Consider the following 20,136-nt stretch of genomic DNA (forward strand, 5'->3'; position numbering starts at 1 on the left):
ATTAACATTTCTTAAAAATGATGTATTTGTATGTATAAACTGAAGAGTAACTTTTCTGTTCATGAAATACAAGCTCCCTCTCGTGGTCAGACTATAACATACATCATTAAGACATAAAATCAACATCTGCAAATCCTATGGGTAAAAATCAGGATCCACTTACTCACTTTTGTCAGCTTCAAGCAGCATTTACAATATAGTTATCAAAATAAAAATAAAAACCAAGCAATTCATCACCTTTTCCAAATTTACTTAGTACTTGCACTGGTTTTGGCTAGGTAATTTTCTTCATAGTATTTAGTATAGGGTTATTTTTTGAATTTATGCTGAACAGAGGTTTGATCATTCCCGGGTGTCTTGGTTACTGCTAAGCAGCTACTTGCTTACTACTTGCCCAGAGCCAAGACCTTTCCTGTTTCTCAGCTCACTTCTCCAAGCAAGCAGGCTGGAGGTGCACAAGGAGCTGGGAGGGGACACAGCTGGGACAGCTGACCCCAACTGACCACAGAGAGATTCCATACTGTATGGTATCACCCTCAGTATATATAGTTCTGGGGAAAGAAAGAAGGAGGATGGCATTTGTCACTCTTAATGGTGGAGCCCTGCTCTCCTGGAGATGGCTGAATATGTGCCTGCCCATGGGAAGTGTGAATGAATTCCTTGTTTTGCTCTGCTTGAGTGCATGGCTTTCGCTTTCCCTATTAAAATTTTATTTCAACCCACAAGTTTTCTCACTTTCACTCTTTCAGTTCTCTCCCCGCAAACAGCCAGGGAACAGTGAGCGAGTGGCAGGACTGAGCTGCCAGCTGGGACTAAACCACAACAGTCTTTCAAATATTCTGTGGTGCAGCAAAGCTTAAGAAATAAGGGTTTTTGAGAAGACCTGTCACTGGACGCGCACAATTTCTAAAAAGACTTTGTTATTAAAATACTCCTAAAACCTCTGTCACAACAGTTTAGCAGTATTCCTGGTCAATAATTAAATGATGCTAATGTCTTTTAATGGATTTTTGGGAAGTAACTAGCAAATCAGAGCACACAGAAGATTCAGATTAGCCCTGCTTTTCCTGGACTTCCATCTCTGGCAAACCTGCATTTACACTGGTATTAGCAGACATGCAATGACCATGTGTAGATATTATTATCAGACAATTTTCTATATAATTTATGGAACTAAATAGTCTCCAACGATTTAGAAGCTAATTTAACTTCATCTGTTTTCTATTGCCTATGTTATCAATATTTCTCCATCATTCATGTACAACACAAAATAACAACATGAAATCAGAATTCACCTTAGAACATATCAGAAGCCATACATAACCTTGAAGTAGCGAAACAGTGATTCAAATGAAATCTTTGTAAAAGGTCAAACCAGCTGCAATTCAGAAATGAAATAATGAATTGCCAGAGAAAACACTGTATTAATAAAGACTTTTTCAATTTTTCCCTCTGTACTGGACTGCAAAGAGGTAGTGTGACAGCAGCAGCCATTGCTACTCTGCAAAATGTCCTATATGGGTTATTGGTCTATTAAAAAATGGTGTGACCTCACATTCCTCAGAGCACAAAAGATAATTCATCAATACTGGAAAACTCTTTGAAAGAGTCTTTCCAAGGAATAGTTGGAATTGCTGGGATAGTTTTAAAGGACACCAATGAATTACAGACAGTACTGTTCTTTGAGAATTTTATTTAATATCTGTAAACAACATAGTTTAAGTATAGACTCACAGGCAGATAAAAATGGGACCAAAATAAGGTAGCATGGAGTCTTTACATCCGATTTACAAATTTGCACTGTTTTTTACATATACTAAATAAAAAGTTATCAGAGAACAGTACAGTCTGAAATTCATTAACATCCTTTTGAAATATGCAAAGTAGGCCAGGAAACGAATTATTAATTATATAGTATTTACAGTTGTTAAAGGTAAATTAATATTGATTAAATTAGCACCAACTTTTCTTTCTGCTCCCTTCTCATTTAGGTTGTTGAGAAGTCTTTAAAACACTTAAACTAGATTGACAAGTTGTACCTGCTATTTCCTTAAGTAGTGCTGTATGATCATTTTCTGCCAAATTCACAAATCCAACTTGATTTCTGAAGTGATCAATTCCTTGAAAAGACAAATCCACTCTTTTTCCTTTCAGGAGATTGTCTACAAAAATCTTGCTGTCTGAAAGAGCACCAACTGCTCTGTCAAGAGGAAAGAACACACCAATGTCAAATATATTTCTGCTGTAAATATTGCTAATAATTATTATATCAATAAATGTAACAAAGATTTTTTTTAGTATCAATTTATTATCTACTATTGTACTTTTGCATTCAATACATTTGTTGTTATTTTTTCTTATTACCACCACCTTTTTATAAAGGTAGAGTGGTTCATCTACTGTGCTGTAAAACCATACAAATAATAAGGCAGACTTAGCAGTGAGTGTAATTCCTCAAAAGAGTTTATCTCAGTCCTCAAGGTATCCAGATACTAACACACAACAGTGTCCCTATTACTTTGTGCATCCCATTTAAAGAAGATGATGACTCAGAAGTATTTAGTTTTCCATCTTAAATGAATTAGTTTTTCTTCTCCTGATATGTCAGTTGAACTAAGATTCTTCTTCAGTCAAAGTTACTACAGTGCTAATTAAATTATAAACAGACATGACATTACATATATAATGATAAAATTATATGGAAATTACAATTAAGTTCATGGAGAACTGTTATTAAAAGAGATACTATCTCAATTTGCCTTTACTTTCTGTAAGAGCTAAGAGGCATGCACACAGTAACTGCAATAACAGTGTACAAACAGTTTAATAATCATCTTAATTAGCTACATCAAGTGTATGTAAAATTACATGAAATAATTGTTTTGACCTGCACTTAAAGTGGTTCAAATTCTAACCAAAAACCACATAAATATTCTTAGTGTTTTCTTAAAGCTCTCTCTTTCCTCCAAATCGATGCAGACTTTATAAACGCTAGATGGCAGTAATAGGTTAAAAATGCTCAAACAGAGGTATTTTTACTTTTTCTGTCCTAACTTGATGAAAACAATTACCATGATTTCCGCTGTAGGTTAAACAATTTCACTGAAGCCTGTACAATTCCAAGAATCTCTATACATTCCCATTGTGTTTAACAAGGTGAACTGTGCATTAAGTGGAACCTAGGCCAAGTTAGGAAACACATGAAGGTTGATTACATGACAAAATATCCTTCGTTGATAGAGCCTTCCTGTGGTCTTTTTACAGTGCTTTAATCTATAAACTGGAAGGATTTTAGCTCCTTTATAACCATTTTAAACAATAATGCCATTACTTGTTCCTCGGCAAAGATATTTTACTTTAAGCATAGTCTCTGTCACTTACCTACCCTCTTATCACTGTTAGACAAGCCTATTCCTGTGTCTTCTCCATGTGCTGCATTTCAAGACCTTTCAAAAACACTATCTAATACTGGTTCTACCTGTCAGATTACTTCACATGTAAGCAGGAACAGATTTATTTACCAAGATGAGCCTAAAAATTGGTCCAAAACAAGTACAGGTATTTCAATTACACTGAGTCAAATTAAGTTAAAGCTTGCAGAGGGCTTTTAAGTATTGATTCATTAATGTATCTAAAATCCATCTCTAGGTTTTTGCCATGTGAGAACTAGTCCACAGAAAGTCCATGGAAAGCTCTGTCTCTCAGCTGAACAAAGACTTGTATTTCCATACTGTAGGGTCTGCTGCAGAGCCCAGGTATACCAAATGTGTTCTGTGAAAGGTCAATCCACACAGTGCAGCGTGCTTTCAGTTTAGCACCGTGCCATCCAAGATCTAGTTCTATTTTTTTCTTTTATTTTTAGTCTTGCAAACACTAAAATACATAGAAAAATGGTTGTCATCTCACTCTAGCTATCTTGACTTTTGTATTCTATCAACTACTTTATAACGTCTAACAGCTGCTTTGTAAGAATAATGCACAAGGACAAACATTTCCACTGAAATCAATAGCTAAAACCACAGTGGTATTTTCTTGTTATTCCATACCAAGTAGTATTTACAATGCCAACTACTAATTGCACTCAGTGCAACTAATCCACAGATACCCAAAAAGTTTACAAGCGCTTTGATCTGAAGTCAAAAAGGGAATTTAAAAAAATAATTAAACAGCATATTCTAAGTGAACACAAGCTAGAATTAAAGAAGTAGTGCCTATTTTCTTTCTATAATGCTGTAATGTAAATATTGTAGCATTTAAAATTAATGAAGCTTCCTTTTAGAAATTTCTGAGTTTTAATTTTGATCACTTGTTAGAAAAAGCGATCTTGCAAAAAATGCCAAACTCAATTCCATCAGTTCTGTTATTTGTAATGCAAAGGTGAGATTCACAGTCTTTGACAGAAAACTAGCAAGAAAAACTTGATGCTATAATCTCATAATTAGGTATTTACTGCAAAGGCAGGCATCCTGATTTCTAGCACCTGATCCCATGACTATGTATATAGTTAGCAGAGAGTAGAACCTCTTGGCTTGCTGTCATGACTCTTGATTGCTTTCTTTCTATCTTTCTAGTTTCAAAATCTCACATTCTTGATTTCATACAGTCCTCCAAAAAGAGGTGTATAATGTATTCATGAAGGCCAGACCACAGTCAATCGGTTAGGAAACTCACAGGGGAATTGCAGGTCTGGATTCCCCTAGAAAGAGTGGCCTAGAATACAGATCTTCCATTTTCAGGATGAAAGCTGTATGTACTAAAATACCATACAAAGGGCTTTGTGCTGAATTGAATGTTATGTTTAGCACATTCTTATCACGCATTTGACTTCAAATAGCATTCAACACATTTCATTTCTGTATAGACAGAGGCACTATTGTGCAAACACAGCTGAAAAACTGCAGTTATCTAAGTAGCTTAATGGATCCAAACCTAAGGATCTGTGAACTTCCAGATGCCCAGTTGACTAGCTGCACTTCGTTTGAGAGATTCCTCTCCCTCTACATTACACACAGGTTATTTTGCCAGCTTGGATCTTGTTTTCCTTCCATTAACCTGGTATCGAAAGTCGGTGAAGCAAGAAAAAGGCAAATTCAGCATTTTACTCTTTGAGATCTCCCAAAAGATTAAACAAAAAACATCAGTTATGATTTTTTTTAAAAATCTAATTTAGAAGAACATGCAATCTAGAATACCTGAGGATAGCTGAGCTAGAAACCTATAGGAGGCATCTGGCCAGGGAAGGGGTGAATCTCTGAGGAAGCTGCTGCTGACTAGAGGACAGTTCTGAGTGCCTGGACTGTAGAGTTCTGCTGGGAGAGGCAGAGAAGAACTCTGTAAGTCAGTGCTTCTGTAGCATTCAGACAGCAAAGCTGAGAAGGGGCTCACAGAGTAGCAGAATATCCTGAATTTGAGAATATTTGTTTTGGTATACAGTTTTGGACTCTTAAAACATAAGAGGCACATGTGCTTTGAGGTATTAGCCCATGCTCCTTTTTAAAAAAGTTTGTACTTCAAACCCTTAAAAAAAAAAACAAAACCTCACATAAACAGCTGGTAGTTGTTCTCACCAATTTTCAGGTGCTATCAGTTTACTCATTAACCAGGCACATGGAGAGGGGAGGGAATCTACCAGATCTTGTATCCTTTGCCTTTTTAGTCTCTGTTCCTGGCTGTTTCTCTCCCCTAAGATCAGACTATTGAAAATGCTGACAAATTTGCATCTTCACAGGACAGGTGGGAGTATTGAGATCTCAAGGATATAGTATTCGAAGAAAAGAATTGTGTAAAAACAAGCCAACCGATTTAGATATACTGATCATTCATTATTTTTAGCCATGTCAAATGTTTTCAGCCGAAGTACTTCTAATTATTAGAAGCATGCCTGTGAGTACCAAATGGTTCCTACATTCTGCTTTAGATTCTCACTTTCTTATGAGCAATCTGCACTTCAACAGATTTTTAATTCCCCTATCCCCCATATCAAAACATTGTTTTAAAAGAATTACTTTAGCCAACAATAGTATCTGTGAGTGCAAGTTCAGCACACAGTAGGAAAAAATGCAAGGGAAAAACACATACTTTGTTCAGAGCTTATGACATACCACAAGTTATGAAAACAGCTAATATTAAGATTAGAATTTTTAAAACAACATGAATTAAACATTCAATAACCCTAGGAAATTAGAGCTGTGTATGGCATAAAAAAGTGTCAGTTAACCCTGGTAGTCTATGAACACATCAAGCAAAAATACTAGTCTATACTTAATTTACACTAAATACCTACATGCTAATTTCTTCTTCACTGGATAAATGCATCACTAACATAGTGACATGCAATGAGCCAGAGCGAACCATTGCTTTGGAAAGCCTTTGATCCTTTTGTATTATTGCATCTTGGACAGCCTGAATACTGCCAGTAATCTGGGAAGACAGACACAGAAACAACAATTAGCCACTACAACAATTACTGTATCCCATCATGCAAGTGAACAAGAAAGCACACAAACGAAAAACAAACGTTTATGCAGAAACCATTCTAGCAGAAGAAAGTTTGATCCTCTGATAAAGCTGTGCTAACTGACCTGAGTGAACCCAAACTGGGTACAAATGGACTGATTAATAAATTACTGGATACTCCCCATCACATCTTAATGGGAGTTTCCTTCAGTAAGTATCATAAACTCCTGAAGCAGATTAAAATCATCCAGTTTTACACTGCTAGTAATACCAATATTCAAGTTATTACTGGCTATTAATTACCAATATCCAAGGCTTCTTCAAGGAATTTCTCTGCCCACTCTGCTAAACATTCATCTTGCTATGCACAGGTAAGTGACTGGAAAAAACTGATTTTTGCAGGACTGGGCACATACAAACCCAGAATATTCAGTAAATAATTCATAGAGATATCTGATTTGAAATTCTGTTTATAACATCCAATAGACAGATATAATGCATATACTCCTTTCAACTGTATTTAGACAAATTTCCTTGCAACAGGTATAGAGTTCTAACTTCCTCAGTCTTTCTCTTTAAAAATACTGGAATTACATTTTTTATTGAAAATTATTTATATGGTTATACATGCTCTATAAATTGTATCCAAAATGTTTACTGTGCTTTACATTATACTAGTTGTATTGTAGCAATTTAAAAAAAAAAAAAAACCACCAAAAACCTGCAAAAATTCTTGAGTATGTTTGTGAATATTAAGTCCAATAAACCTGACTATCTGACAAAATTAATTATTTTTTAAAGCACAGTGAGCAAAGACATTCCAGACAAATCACCTTTGGCATATAAAGTCTGAAAGAAGCATGTTGAAAACTCCAATCTCACTTTTTTGTTGTTTACTTATCAGAAATTAAGTGGTGAATACTTCACAAAAGTACTGTACAGACTTTTATAAGATCAGCACAAGGAGCTCTTAGGTTTAAAAAAACATTGATATATTTTGGTAGCTCTGTTAATCATAATGAACACATACATTTCCTGAGAAAAACCCCACAATCTAATGGGAGTGTTCAGGATTTTTATGATTGAATTTCTTAAGATGAGTTTTGCCATGCCAAAGCTTTACCTAATGAGCCATAGATATCTAGTAGTGTCATATAAATACAACTAAATTATAACTCAAAGGAACCGATGCTAGTGAGACTACTCGCCAGAAAAGGGGATATAGCATTTACAAAACCACAAGTGTCTTAAATGAAGAAAATTCTACCAGGATTTTATCATAAATCACATTGTAGTAAGACCATCTTCCTTCATATGTCAGAACTGACCTTATCCTGGATAAATAACAGTTTCATTGTCCCAGATACAGGAGGAATTGAACCCATATTTAAGCAAACTTTAAAAAAGGTAAATGTAAATGTGATCCCGGCTAATTACAATGTATTGACTGAATAATTATTTAAGTTTATAAGCTAAAGCAAAAAAAAAAAAAAAAAAAGAAACAAAACTCAAAAATTAAGTGTCATACTAATTACAATTTTTATTCAATTTTCAACTATTGCTTCTGAATTTAATTTGCAGCCGTGAGCTGGCAAAGGAAAAAAAAAATAAACGTAAGTGTATAAGCCCCTCAGAATACAGAAGACATGTAGAACTGTGTTATCATGGCAGTAAAAACCATCCTAGCTCTAAAAGAGATCGATATTACTCAGCATTCAGTTTAGCAGCCAATACTCCACATCCCCATACCCCTATGGTTCCCTTCAGCAGTTCTTCCATACAAGCATGTTCCTTCAAGGCTCGCTCTTTTATGCAAGCCCAATGTCACAAAAACTGTAGGAAATTAATACCTCTGAGTATTAATTTTTCTGTCCAAAATTGGACAACAGGTTGAAAACCCAAAAACCCCCAATGGACAGGCTCATAGCTGTATAAACTCTGTTAGGAAACTAAACTAAAAACCTATCAAATAGTATGGCTTTGGAACAAGGTTAAGTCCAAAGACAGCCAGTTATCAGCTCCAGAGAAAAGTTATTGCTGAATCTATCAAGAAAGTATGAAAACTCCTGCCTTTTGGATACAGGTAAAATAAAAAGAAGGCTGAGCCCATCCTCTCTCTCTGGGTGAATGACAATGCTCTACACAATCAACATTATTTAGAAAGAAAAAAAAAAAGTTTTCAAGTAAGTTTCTCTGAATTTCAGAAACTTATTTTTCCCTTATGTGTTCCCTGAAGTTATGTGATCAAAGTGAAACTCAACAGCTGTTAAACAGGTGTGCCATCACAATACATATCACAATTTCAGATTTGCTGTTTTCTCCAATAAATCTAAGGTGCAATTAACATTTGAGTGTACTATTCTAATTAAGCAAATTAGGACTCTTACAATGCTGTATAACAAGGTATGACCCACTGTGTAAATGAAAACTTTAAATTGGTATTTAAGTTGTTATTTACATTACCTTACAAAGTATTATTTTACATTTCAACTGCTATCATGCTATTTCTTTTTACTTGAGATGTCCTTACTTAATTAAAAAAAAAAAAAAAACTTTTTGAAGGCAGATCACACTTAACAATTCCTCTCTCTGAATTTTTTTTTAAAAAGTTCAAAAAAAGGCTCGACTACTGATTTCAAGATCTCCTCTCCCATTATTTGAAATACATTATTCTGAAGAGTAATAGAATAACACAGCTTTGCTTATTGCAAGGATACTTCTAGTAAGTAAATGAAAAGCTTTAAAGATTTAACAGATCAATAGGAATTATAGTCAAGAATGGAGAACCCTGAAAGGCTAACCTACCAAATGATAGCACATCACGTGAGTCAGAACTTTAAAACAAACCCTAAACCCCCAAACAAATAGAAAAAGATACAATGATCATAATCCATTTAACTATTTTTGCACAAGTAGGAATGCAAAGTTCAATATAAATTCAAAATTAATGGAACAATGCTTTTCATTTCTGAAGATTCAAAACAATTAAAACAAAAACAAGAAAACTGTTCATTTTCCAAGAGGAACAGTTGATTAAATGTTTCAGAAATATCCTTCATTACAAAATGTCCCCTGTGAAAAGCTTAAATTACTACATAAATACAAAGAACTAATACTAACGTCTAAAATATTTCACTGGAATAAAATCAGATCTTCAGAAAAATAAAGGTTTCTCATTACCAACTGAAATACTACCGGCAATTACCAGATTCACTCAGGCTATCAAGAAACCAGGTGTCCAAATTTTGGCAATATTGCCTATAAAAATTCCAGAGTGTATTTTCTACTTTCAGAACAACTCTACCTCTATGGCAAGTATAAACAAAACTTTCTAGAAAGTCTTGGAATTTCCAAATGCTCTCAGATTTAATTTAAAGAGTTGTTTCTTTACCTCTGTAAATGATATGACTAAATAATGACATATAAAAAACAAGGATACTTAAGACCTTCCCAAGCAACCCTTGGGCACAGTAACAATTATGAGCAGGAATTCTCAATTATCAGATTATAGAACCCCTACATTATTCTTGTACTTTTTAAATCATGGAATCCATTAAACAGATCTGGAAGAAAATACATTTTAGAATAAGATGTCACAAAAGATATCCTACAATATTTGTATCAGGCTATCCTGGATCTTATAAAACCAGCCTTTACAATCTCTTCTTCACATATTATGTTTTGAAGAATCAAAGACTGCTGTGTCATTTTCCAACCTATTTTATTCTCATTTCATATTTTCTTAAACTTCTTTTACTGTTTCAGAGAACTGATAATACAGATGTATGAAATGAGTAAAAATTCATCTGAAATAGTTCCAAATATTAAAAAAACCCATAAACTAAATTTGCAAATGGTATTCAACTGCTCGGTTCAACTTTTTGAACATAAGGTGCCTAGTTTCCTTGTTTCAGACACAAAAGATATCAAAGATGTACCAGAGACGACCTGCAACATGTAAGAAAGCATTTTCACTTACTGCCTAAATGAGACAACTCGTGTAATTGTAAGAAAATACATTTTCTTAAAGAGCTCTTTGCATTTCCTGAATCCACATGAACAACATCTCGTTAAAACAACAATTGTTTGAATTTTAAATAAGATGAACCATTTTACTGGAAAATGTTAAACTACAAACTGCCAAGTTAAAATAGTAACGATCCAAGCATAAATTTATGTCTACAAAGAAATCTAAAAATACTGCTAGAATTTTTCTTATTAAATTAAATAGAAATGTCTATCTTCCTTATTCCATGTGAAGAACAAAACAGGCAATACTGTAACACTGCATAAGAGGAGAAATTTCAGCCAGCTTCAGTGAAATCCATAAGAGTGACAAACTGAATAAAAATGTAAGTATTTTTCCTCCAGTCTTTTTTAGAAAAGCAATTTTATTCACAAAAAATGTTACATAACACAGCATTACTCATTGAATAGACTGCTAATGTTTCTTTTAAAATATCTGAAAAAATTGTTTTCCACAATATCAAACACTCTTCTTCGTATAAACACATGCAGCTGTTGATGTAATTCTGGTTATACCAAATTAGTATAATAAAGAATGTCACCTTTGGATTGGTAATTGGAAGAGAAATGAAATAATTTGGCTGATATTGTTTATTTTTTTTCTTCTTTCTCTCAATGCCTTCTTCAATTTCCCTTCCACTAGTCCTCTTTCTTTTCTTCTTAATACTTATTTCAGAAGTTGCATGCACTGAAGAGAAAAAAAAAAGTTATTTTCAGCACACAGACATTTAAAGAAAGATACTCTTAATATCACACAACAGGAGCTGGACTTCAGTCAACTGACTAGAGCACATCTTCACACTCACCTGCCCTGAACTGTCAGACTGGTATCCAACTCTGACCTGAATTAATGTAGCTGTACAAGTGAAGCACCACACCTGAACAAACACCCTACACCTCTAAGCAAGGTTTATAAGCTGCTGACACAGACAGACACACGGCTTCCAAACCACTGAGCCTCCCTAAGCCAAGGTGTGCAGCAGGACAACAGGCCGGCAAATTGTCCACACTTGAACACGGAGATGACTGTAGAGCAGAAGGGTCAATATAAAATTTCAAAAATCCCATGCATTCTGCATTTTGAAATATAAAATGTAGTAATACATAGGATTATTAAAGCAAAAAGTTGTAGTAGACTCAGACTGCCCAACCTATAGCACAGAAACCAAAACCAGCCCAGAAGAAAATATCATCCCAGCCAGATCTGCTCTCTACCTCCTCCTTTCCCAGAGACACCTTCTGATATGGTGAAAGAAATGTGTGTGTCCTCGGTTCTTCCTTTGCACATAACTGTTTTTGTCTCAGCTCATCTCCTTGAGCCTTTACAGAGCCTCTCCCACCACATGGCCTGATACACACCCATAAGCTGACCAGGCTGCAGACATCCACTGTCCAATTAGAAGTGTACTTCCAGTCCAATGCTGGGAATAAATATATTGAGAGACAGCTCACAAAACCCATCACTTGAGAAGCTCACATACAGCATTGTGAACTGACATATGAAATGTCTTTATTCTGTGACTCATTGCTCCACAGGGGTGAAAGGGTGAATTTTTAATATGCTCAAGTACTGCAGGACTGACTACTAATAAGAGATGCTCTGGACTGTAACCTGTTTGCAGGGAGATTGTTCCATGTGCATGGCCCATGTGTCCATGCCAACAGGCAGGACCAAGAACTGAGGGCATCATGTGTCTATGCTTTCACATTACTTCTGTTTAATGTACTTACTAGCACATTCATCTTCAATATCTGTGTCGACAAATGGCATTTCTGCCATGAGAGAGTCTACTGAATCAGCAGCACGTGGCTCTTCTCTCTGTTGTGTTTTTTCCTTATTCTCTTTAAAGATTTTCTTTTGCTGTATATTTTCCAGCCCATCTGCAATATATTTAAAATAACACACCGGGGTTTAGTTTTTGATATAAACAGCTAAGAGACATTATACATAAGCAACATACGAAGTAAACATTTCATGAATTATCAGCAAATAAATATTGACGTATAACCCTGCAAGGACCTTGTTCTTCTTCTTTGTCAACAGATCAGTAAAAATACCTTAACATTTTACGTGAAATAACAAAAAAAAGAGAGTTCTGCTTTCTATATTTTAATGACCTATGGTCTTGTTTGGTTCCAAGTAAATGAAATTACTGAAAAAAAACAACAACAACAAAAAAAAAAAAACGAAAAACTTATAACTGAGCATAAAAAATAAAACCCTTCAGACATCACATCTAAGTTCATTTTGGATAACAGTAAAGGCTTATGAAATTCAGTGCAGACAAACACTGGCAAATTAATTCCACTGTAAACACACTGAAAGTGAGGCACAAAGAAGCAGGAAGGGAATCCTATCATTCCACATATAACAAAGGTTCTCAGCTGACTCTGTCATTCAGGAATGAGATGATTATTCCTGCATCTCCCACTCAGTATAGCATGTTTTAGACAGCAATAATCTGGATTTTTCATTCTAAAAACTGACTTTTAGTATTTAAGCTAAAGAAGTAAATCAATGTAAATGAAAACACATCTTGCCTGTACAAATATATACGTGAAGCTGTACCTCAGAATAATACCACAATCAAAGAATATTTTGAGTTAGACAGGATAGAATAATGTCCACTAGCAAGTTTTTTAAGAAGTCATTTTCCCCAAGAGTACTAACTGAGCATGAGTCATTTCCTTATGTCTACTTCATGCTTCTGCATCAGTAAACTCTAATATTGGCATATTAAGTTATACCTTAAAAAAAAGAACAACCAAAATCTTCTCTAGCAGCAAACAGTGGGCGTATAATCAGGCACCCAGCAATACTCTTTTGGGACAACTCCACAATGGGATTACTGTAGTGGAAGGAGCTGTATATTAGAATTGCAGTTTATCCCAGGACAGCTCATTACTACAGACAACACACTTTCAAAGCTTCTCTCATGACCGGTGCAGATGGCCCAAATCTGGCCTAAGAGGAAATTTCAGCAGCAAAAGTGTACATTATGTTCTTGAGGCATGCAAGGCTACGCATGTATAAAATCGATATTACAGACCCAGTGCTGGTGATTATCACCCTGTGGAATGTTTCTTACACATATCACTTTAAGCTAGGGAAGATAAACAAAAGAACAACCTGATTAAATGCTAATTTGCTTCAGGCTAAAGTAGGGAGGCATAAATCACTCTGTGGTTGCAGTCTGACACCCAACTTTATCCCTCCAAGCTATTCAAAGAAAACAAAGTATTTAGATTTGTTACTTGTTCCCCCTACAGACACTAAAGAACTATGCATAACAAACAGATATTAAAGCAATAAAATTATTACTTAACATTTAGATTAAAGGTCACAGAAAACAGATTGTTTCTGGTATCCACGAGCATACAGAAAACAACCCTGGATCCAAAGAGATCTCTTAGTGAAGGACAAAACAAAGGTCCACGAAACTAACAAACAAGTAGGTCAGGCTGGGGCAGAAAACCTCAAAATTCAGCACTGCAGAATCATTATCAGCTAGGAGCAAAAGGGGTTTGTTAAGGTAGCATCAGCTACAGAACAAGGTCTCACATGAATCTGAGGGGTGTATATTGCAGATTACAGGTTTTCTTTGCTCTGCCTGCTCAAAAAGCAACATAAGTGTGCCACTTTGCAAAATGCTCCCTGTTCACAATAGTAAAGGCACAGCTAAAGTAATTAACAATGCACCTTCAGTAAACTGAGGTGAGAAGGCACTGTGTCAAAATTCTACAGGTTGTGCCTCTACCAAAAAAAAACCAAAACAATTTTCCTCGCTTTTTTTGGAAATACTAATTAAAGAAATCAGCAACAAAATTCAAGAGTTGCATTCTAGTTACTAAAACAACCTGAAAACAAGATTTTTCAAAGCTCTTGACATAATGCTGATAATCTGAAACCTAGAGTACAAAGCCAGCTTCTGTAGGAACTCCTTAACCATCAAGCTGTTATAGGATAAATTCTTTTTTCTTAATTGCATGCTTAATTATATTTGCCTGAATTTCATATATAAGTAGGTGTAACCATTATTCCTTTATTTGTATTTAAGTGACTGCTGATCTTCACCAGTATTTGTCATCTGTTCCAGAAGAAAAAAAAAAATCACGATACACCTACCTCATAAAGGAGAGACCACAAAAATAAGGAGCAATAAAACATATTTGATTGTGCTCTCCTCCCATCCACTTTCTCTACATACTCAGATTATTGTTTCAGAGAGAATAATCTCCTATTATTTGACATATAAGTTTCACAGATCACAGTGAGACTTGATCTTCAGGCACTGTTCCCTGTTTATGTTAATCTGTTTAATAGGTTCATCACAGAATCAATTAGGTTGGAAAAGACCTCTGAGATCATCGAGTCCAACTTATGACTGAACACCACATTGTCAACAAGGCCATGGCACTAAGTGCCATGTCCAGTCTCTCCTTAAACAGAATCTAACCACTCTTTCCATGAAGAATTTCTTCCAAATGTCCAACATAAACCTCCCCTAGTGCAGCTTAAGCCTGTGTCGTCTTGTCCTGTTGCTGATTGCCTGAGAGAAGAGGCCAATCCCCACCTGGGGAGGCTACCGCCTCCTTCCAGGTAGTTGTAGAGAGAGATAAGATCCCCCTGAGCCTCTTACTCCTGGCTAAACGCCAGCCAGAAGGAGCTCTCTCAGCTGCTCCTTATCAAACTTACGCTCCAGACTTTTCACCAGTGCCACTGCCCTTCTCTGGACATGCTCCAGCACCCCAATCCCCTTCCTGAAATGAGGGGCCCTGAATTGGACGCAGGAGTTGAGGCATGGCCTCATCAGTGCCAAATACATTGGGACAATCACTGCCCTGCTCCTGCTGGCCACACTACAGCTAACCCAGGCCAGGATGCCATTGGCCTTCTTGGCCACCTGGGCAAAATGCTGGCTCATGTTCAGCCAGCTGTTAAAACCAGTACCCCTGGGTCCTTTTCCACTGGGCCACTTTCCAGCCACTCTGTCCCCAGCCTGTAGTGCTGCAGGGGAGTGTTGTGGCCAAAGTACAGGACCCAGCACTTGCTCTTTCTGAACACCCCTTATCATTGAAATCAGCACATTGATCCAGGCTGTCCAGGACCTTCCGCAGAGCCTTCCTACCCTCCAGCAGATCAACACTCCAACCCAACTTATCTTGTCTGCAGACTTGATCCCCTCATCCAGATTATCAATGAAGATATTGAACAGGACTAGACCAAACACTGATCCCTGGTTACACCATTAGTGACCAGCTGCCAATTGGCACCATTCACCACCTCTCTCTGGGCCTGGTTGTCCAGCCAGTTCTTAACCCAGAGAAGAGTGCACCTGTCCAAGCCATGGGCTGACAGCTTTGCCAGGAGTATGCTGTGGGAGATGGTGTTAAAGGCTTCACTAAAGTCCAGGTAGACAATATGCACAGCCTTATTCACCAGATGAGTCTCTTGGTCATAAGAGACCAGGTTGGTCAGGAAGTATTTGCCTTTCCTAAACCTGTGCTGGCTGGTATATGTCCTGCCTATGCTGTATGATCACACTTAAGATGATCCGCTCCGTCACCTTGCTGGGCACTGTGGTCAGGCTGCCAGACCTGTATTTCCCTAGATCCTCCTTCCAGCAATTCTTGTAGATGGGCATCACACTGGTCAGCGTCCAGTTGTCTGGGACCTCCTCAGTTAGCCATGACTGATGATAGATGGATAATGGACAGTGGCTTAACAAGCTCTTCTGCCAGGTCCCTCATCACCCTCGGACACTTCCCATCCAGCTTCCATACACTTGTGAACATCTAAGTGGTTAAGCATGTCACTAACTACTTCCTCCTGGATTACAGGGGGGTCCATTCTACTTTTCCTCCCCACCCACCAGTTCAGCTGGGGCCAGCTGCACTAAGGATAACAAGTCTTACTGCTGGAAACTGAGGCAAAGAAAGTGTTAAGTACCTCAGCCTTTTTCTCGTCTTTGGTGACTATACTTTCCTCCATGTCCAATAAAGGAGGTTTCCCTTGGCCCCCTTCTGCTATGAATGTATTTATAAAAACACTTTTCATTTTCCCTAATAAAAGTAGCCAGAATAAGTTCTAACTGAGTTTTCACCTCTCTAATCTTCTCACTACGTGACTGAACTACATCCTGAAACGCCTCTGGGCTGCCTGCCCCTTTTTCCAAAGATGATACGCCCTATTTTTTTCCCCCCAAGTTCCTGTGAAAGTTTCCTGCTCAGCCAGACTAATCTTCTTCCCTACCAGCCTTTCTTTCAGCACACAGAGACTGCCTGCTCCTGCGCCTTCAGGACTTCTTTCCTTAAGTATGTCAGCTTCCCTGGACCCCTTTTTTTTAAGAGCTGCTTCCCAAGGGACTCCCTAAATCAGTGTCCTGAATATAGTCGGTCCTCTGAATGTCCAAGATAGAGGTTTTGTTGATGCCTCTCCTTACTTCACCAAGTACTGAAAATTCTTAGTGCATTGTGATCACTCTGCCCAAGGCAGTCTCTGACCACATCTCCCACCAGCCCTTTTCTGTTCATAAAGAGCAGGTCTAGCAGGATACCGCCCCTGTAGGCTCCCTCACCAGCTGTGTCCAGGGATAACTTTGGGAAGTTATCTTCCTAATGCTCCAGGAACCTCCTAGACTAACTCCTTTCCACTCTGTTGGGTTTCCAGCAGACACTTGCAAGCTAAAGCCTACCACAACACAAAAACAAGTGATTGTGAAACATCAGCAGATACCTACAGGATACCTACCATCTGCCTCTTCATCCTGGTTGGATGGTCTGTAATAGACTCCTACCAGGATATCTGGCTTACCAGCCTTTGCCCCTGATTCCCACCCCTAGGCACTCAACCTATCATCACTATCCTCAAGCTCTGTGCAGTCAAAACACTCCCTGAGGTACAGAGACACCCCACTGCCTCTTCTTCCTCACCTGTCCCTCTGAAGAGCCTGTAGGCACCCACTGCAGCACTCCAGTCATGACATTCACCCCCTATCTTTCCCTGATGGCAACTATGTCACAGCTTTCCTGCTGCAGGATGGCTTCCTGCTCCTCCTGTTTGTTACCCATACTGCGGGCACTGGTGTAGATGCACCTCAGCTGGGCTACCAATTTTGCCCCATAACCCTGGCATGCAGGCCTTAGGCTCATCCCTACTGAGCCTGGTCTCATCCCCTTCCCCCTTCAAACCTTCTCGATCAGCTCAGCCAACTCATTGTCTAGAATATTCTTGCCCCTGTTAGACAGGTGAACACCATCTGCAGGCCTGGTGCCACATAAATCTCCTCATGATCAAAAACCCCAAATTCTACCAATGGCACCATCTTTAAGCCACTTGTTAATCACATGGGTTTTCCTGTTCCTTCTGGCATTCATCCCTGATACCCAAGGAATCAAGGAAAGCCTCACCTGTGTTCCTGTCCCTTCAACAAGACAATCCAGTGCCTTGAAGCCCTGTTTGATTACCCTGGTACTTCTCTCATCAACCTTGTCACTGTCAACCTGGACAGCCAGCAGCAGGTAGTAACCAGCGAGCAGAATTAGCTCAGGGAGCTTCTTGGTAATATCCCTTACCTGGGCCACAGGAAGTCATCAGACTTTCCTGTGGAATGGGTCCAACCAGCATACAGGGCCTTGAGTTCCCCGCAGAAGCAAGCCACCCACTACAACTACCCTTTTTTTTTCCTTAATATCTGTATTTGTGATCCACCTGGTTGACTGCATTGGTCTGAAAGACCCTCCAGATAAACCTTCTTCTCCACTGATGTCTGCCTGACCCTTAAGATCCAGGGCCTCCTACCTATTCCATAAGGGCACCTGGGGAGACAGGAGATGCCAGGAGGGGATTCTTCTACCTCTCTGAGCAGCGACCTTTTTCCACTGTCCCCATCTGCCTGATGGCAAGAGGGTTGGGGCTCCTTGACTCTTGCTGAGCTTTCACCCCCTGCTTTCTATGCATATTTTTAATAACAGATGAATCCTTTAAAGACAGTTTAACTGAGAGCTCCTGTAGAAGTAGATGGTCTTAGTGTCAATGCATTTTGAACCTCCAGTGCCGGCACTACAATTTCCATATCTAAGGAACTACTAGTACTACTAATAATAACAACAACAATAATAATAATAAAATGTCTTATGGAAAAAATGGTGGTGTTGCTGTTCAGCCAAGTCAGATACATAGTTAGGGAGCTAAAAAGAAGAGTTGCAGTAGTAAACTTAGGGGGAAAAAAGGTAGATTTAGTGTTCAGTCAGGCCAGATGCACACACTGTCGGCAAGCCTAGGGACTGAAGTGGCATGCAGGGAAGCGCCGGAGCCCTATCAACAAGGGCCCACAATTAAGTTGAAAAGTTTTCCCTTACGCCCCAGCGTCCGCCCGCAGCCCTGGGGGAGGCGGGCTCGGGGCCTCGCCTGCACCTGCCCTCTGCCCCCGCCCCGCACCGCTGCCCCACCGCCTCTCACCGAGCTCCGGGGCCGCGCCGGCCGCGCTCCGGGCATCGCCCCCGACCCGTTCCGCTCCCTCCGCCGGCCGCAGCGCCATGGGCACGGCCCGCCGGGCGAGCAGGGCTCGGGCCGCCGCCGAGCACACCGCGGGAAAGAGCCGCCGCAGTAGCGGCCGCATGCCCGGCCGGGGAGAGCAGCGCTGCTCGCCGGCAAGCCGCGAGGCCGGAGCGGGTCTGGCGGAGCCGCCGCGCCCCTCGGGGAAGCAGCGGGGGAACGGGGCCGCGCGGCCGTGGAACTACATCTCCCGGCACGCTCCGCGGCGGGCATGGGACGGCCGCACGGCCCTGCCCCTCAGCTGCCCCAGCGTGCGCTCCGCGGTGGCGGCCGGCGGGGCCGCCCCTCGCAGCGAACGTCGCGGCTTGGGACCGGAGATCCGCGGTTCGAGCGCGGCTTGCTCTTGGTGTCAGCGAGAAGCGGCTGCTCCGGCGCTCGCCCCAGTGTGGGGCTGCAGCCGGCCGGAGTGGCGTCCCTCAAAATAACCGGCTGTAGTTTAGGGCGGCAAAGCGATAATTAACAGTAATTTAGCAGCGGTCTGGGGGAGAATAGACAGTCTTGCTCTGAACGTGCTCTGCTTTACGCAGCCCCGGACACTGACCGCTGGCACTAAGGGCTCTGCTCTGGCTGTACAGTCTCGTGTTGGGAATGACCTCAAGGGTGATAAATTACATAAAGAATAGAAATTTTGAGTCTCCCTGAAGTTACCGAATAGAGCTTAAAAACTGACTGGCAAAGAAAGATAAAAGCATGTAAAGGTATGCACACGGGATTGTAAAAGTGGCTGGAACTAGTGGAGAAACAGATAAAAAGGGCTGTGCATGGGAGAGGCTGCTTGTGAGGGAAGGAAGGGGAGACGGTCTTTTCCTGCTTAAATCAAGTCTTGGTGCCTCTTGGTAGCCAAATCCTGTCAGGGCGTTGGATGGGAGAAGCCAAGCTAAATGCTCCTGGTGCTTTTGCTGGTTGGCTTATCCATGTAAACCAGATCTGAGGGAGCAGGTGGTATATATGCACATAAAGTTTCCTACTTTCATTTTAAATACAGTAGGGATGGTGTCACGACTCAGGTGATGTTAGTTGTAAATTCTCATCAGGCTGAATTCTTGAATTTTTAACTTAAGCAACCATCCCGCTGTTGAGCCTCGAGTTGTTAGCTA

General features: G+C 39.5%; 1 protein-coding gene across 6 annotated transcripts in view; it reads right to left on the reverse strand.

Moving 5' to 3' along the window:
* The window catches only part of AKAP7 (A-kinase anchoring protein 7), an 82,332-nt gene extending 63,293 nt beyond the window's left edge, over positions 1-19,039 (reverse strand). The window contains exons 1-6 of one of the 6 annotated variants that reach the window (XM_040059087.1): positions 17,416-17,460; positions 17,234-17,249; positions 12,214-12,363; positions 11,025-11,170; positions 6,284-6,420; positions 2,040-2,200 (exon numbers count right to left, since the gene is read on the reverse strand). In XM_040059087.1, the coding sequence (XP_039915021.1) occupies positions 2,040-2,200; positions 6,284-6,420; positions 11,025-11,170; positions 12,214-12,262 (493 nt within the window). In that variant the 5' untranslated portion in view covers positions 12,263-12,363; positions 17,234-17,249; positions 17,416-17,460. Of the gene's footprint in view, positions 1-2,039; positions 2,201-6,283; positions 6,421-11,024; positions 11,171-12,213; positions 12,364-14,608; positions 14,850-17,233; positions 17,250-17,415; positions 17,481-18,057; positions 18,171-18,943 lie in introns of those variants that run through there. The other 5 variants (XM_040059082.2, XM_040059085.2, XM_040059084.2 and 2 more) reach the window with 5 other exon arrangements.
* Between the last annotated feature and the right edge of the window lie 1,097 nt (positions 19,040-20,136).

This window comes from Hirundo rustica, chromosome 3 (assembly GCF_015227805.2).
Source record: "Hirundo rustica isolate bHirRus1 chromosome 3, bHirRus1.pri.v3, whole genome shotgun sequence".
Classification (NCBI taxonomy): domain Eukaryota; kingdom Metazoa; phylum Chordata; class Aves; order Passeriformes; family Hirundinidae; genus Hirundo; species Hirundo rustica.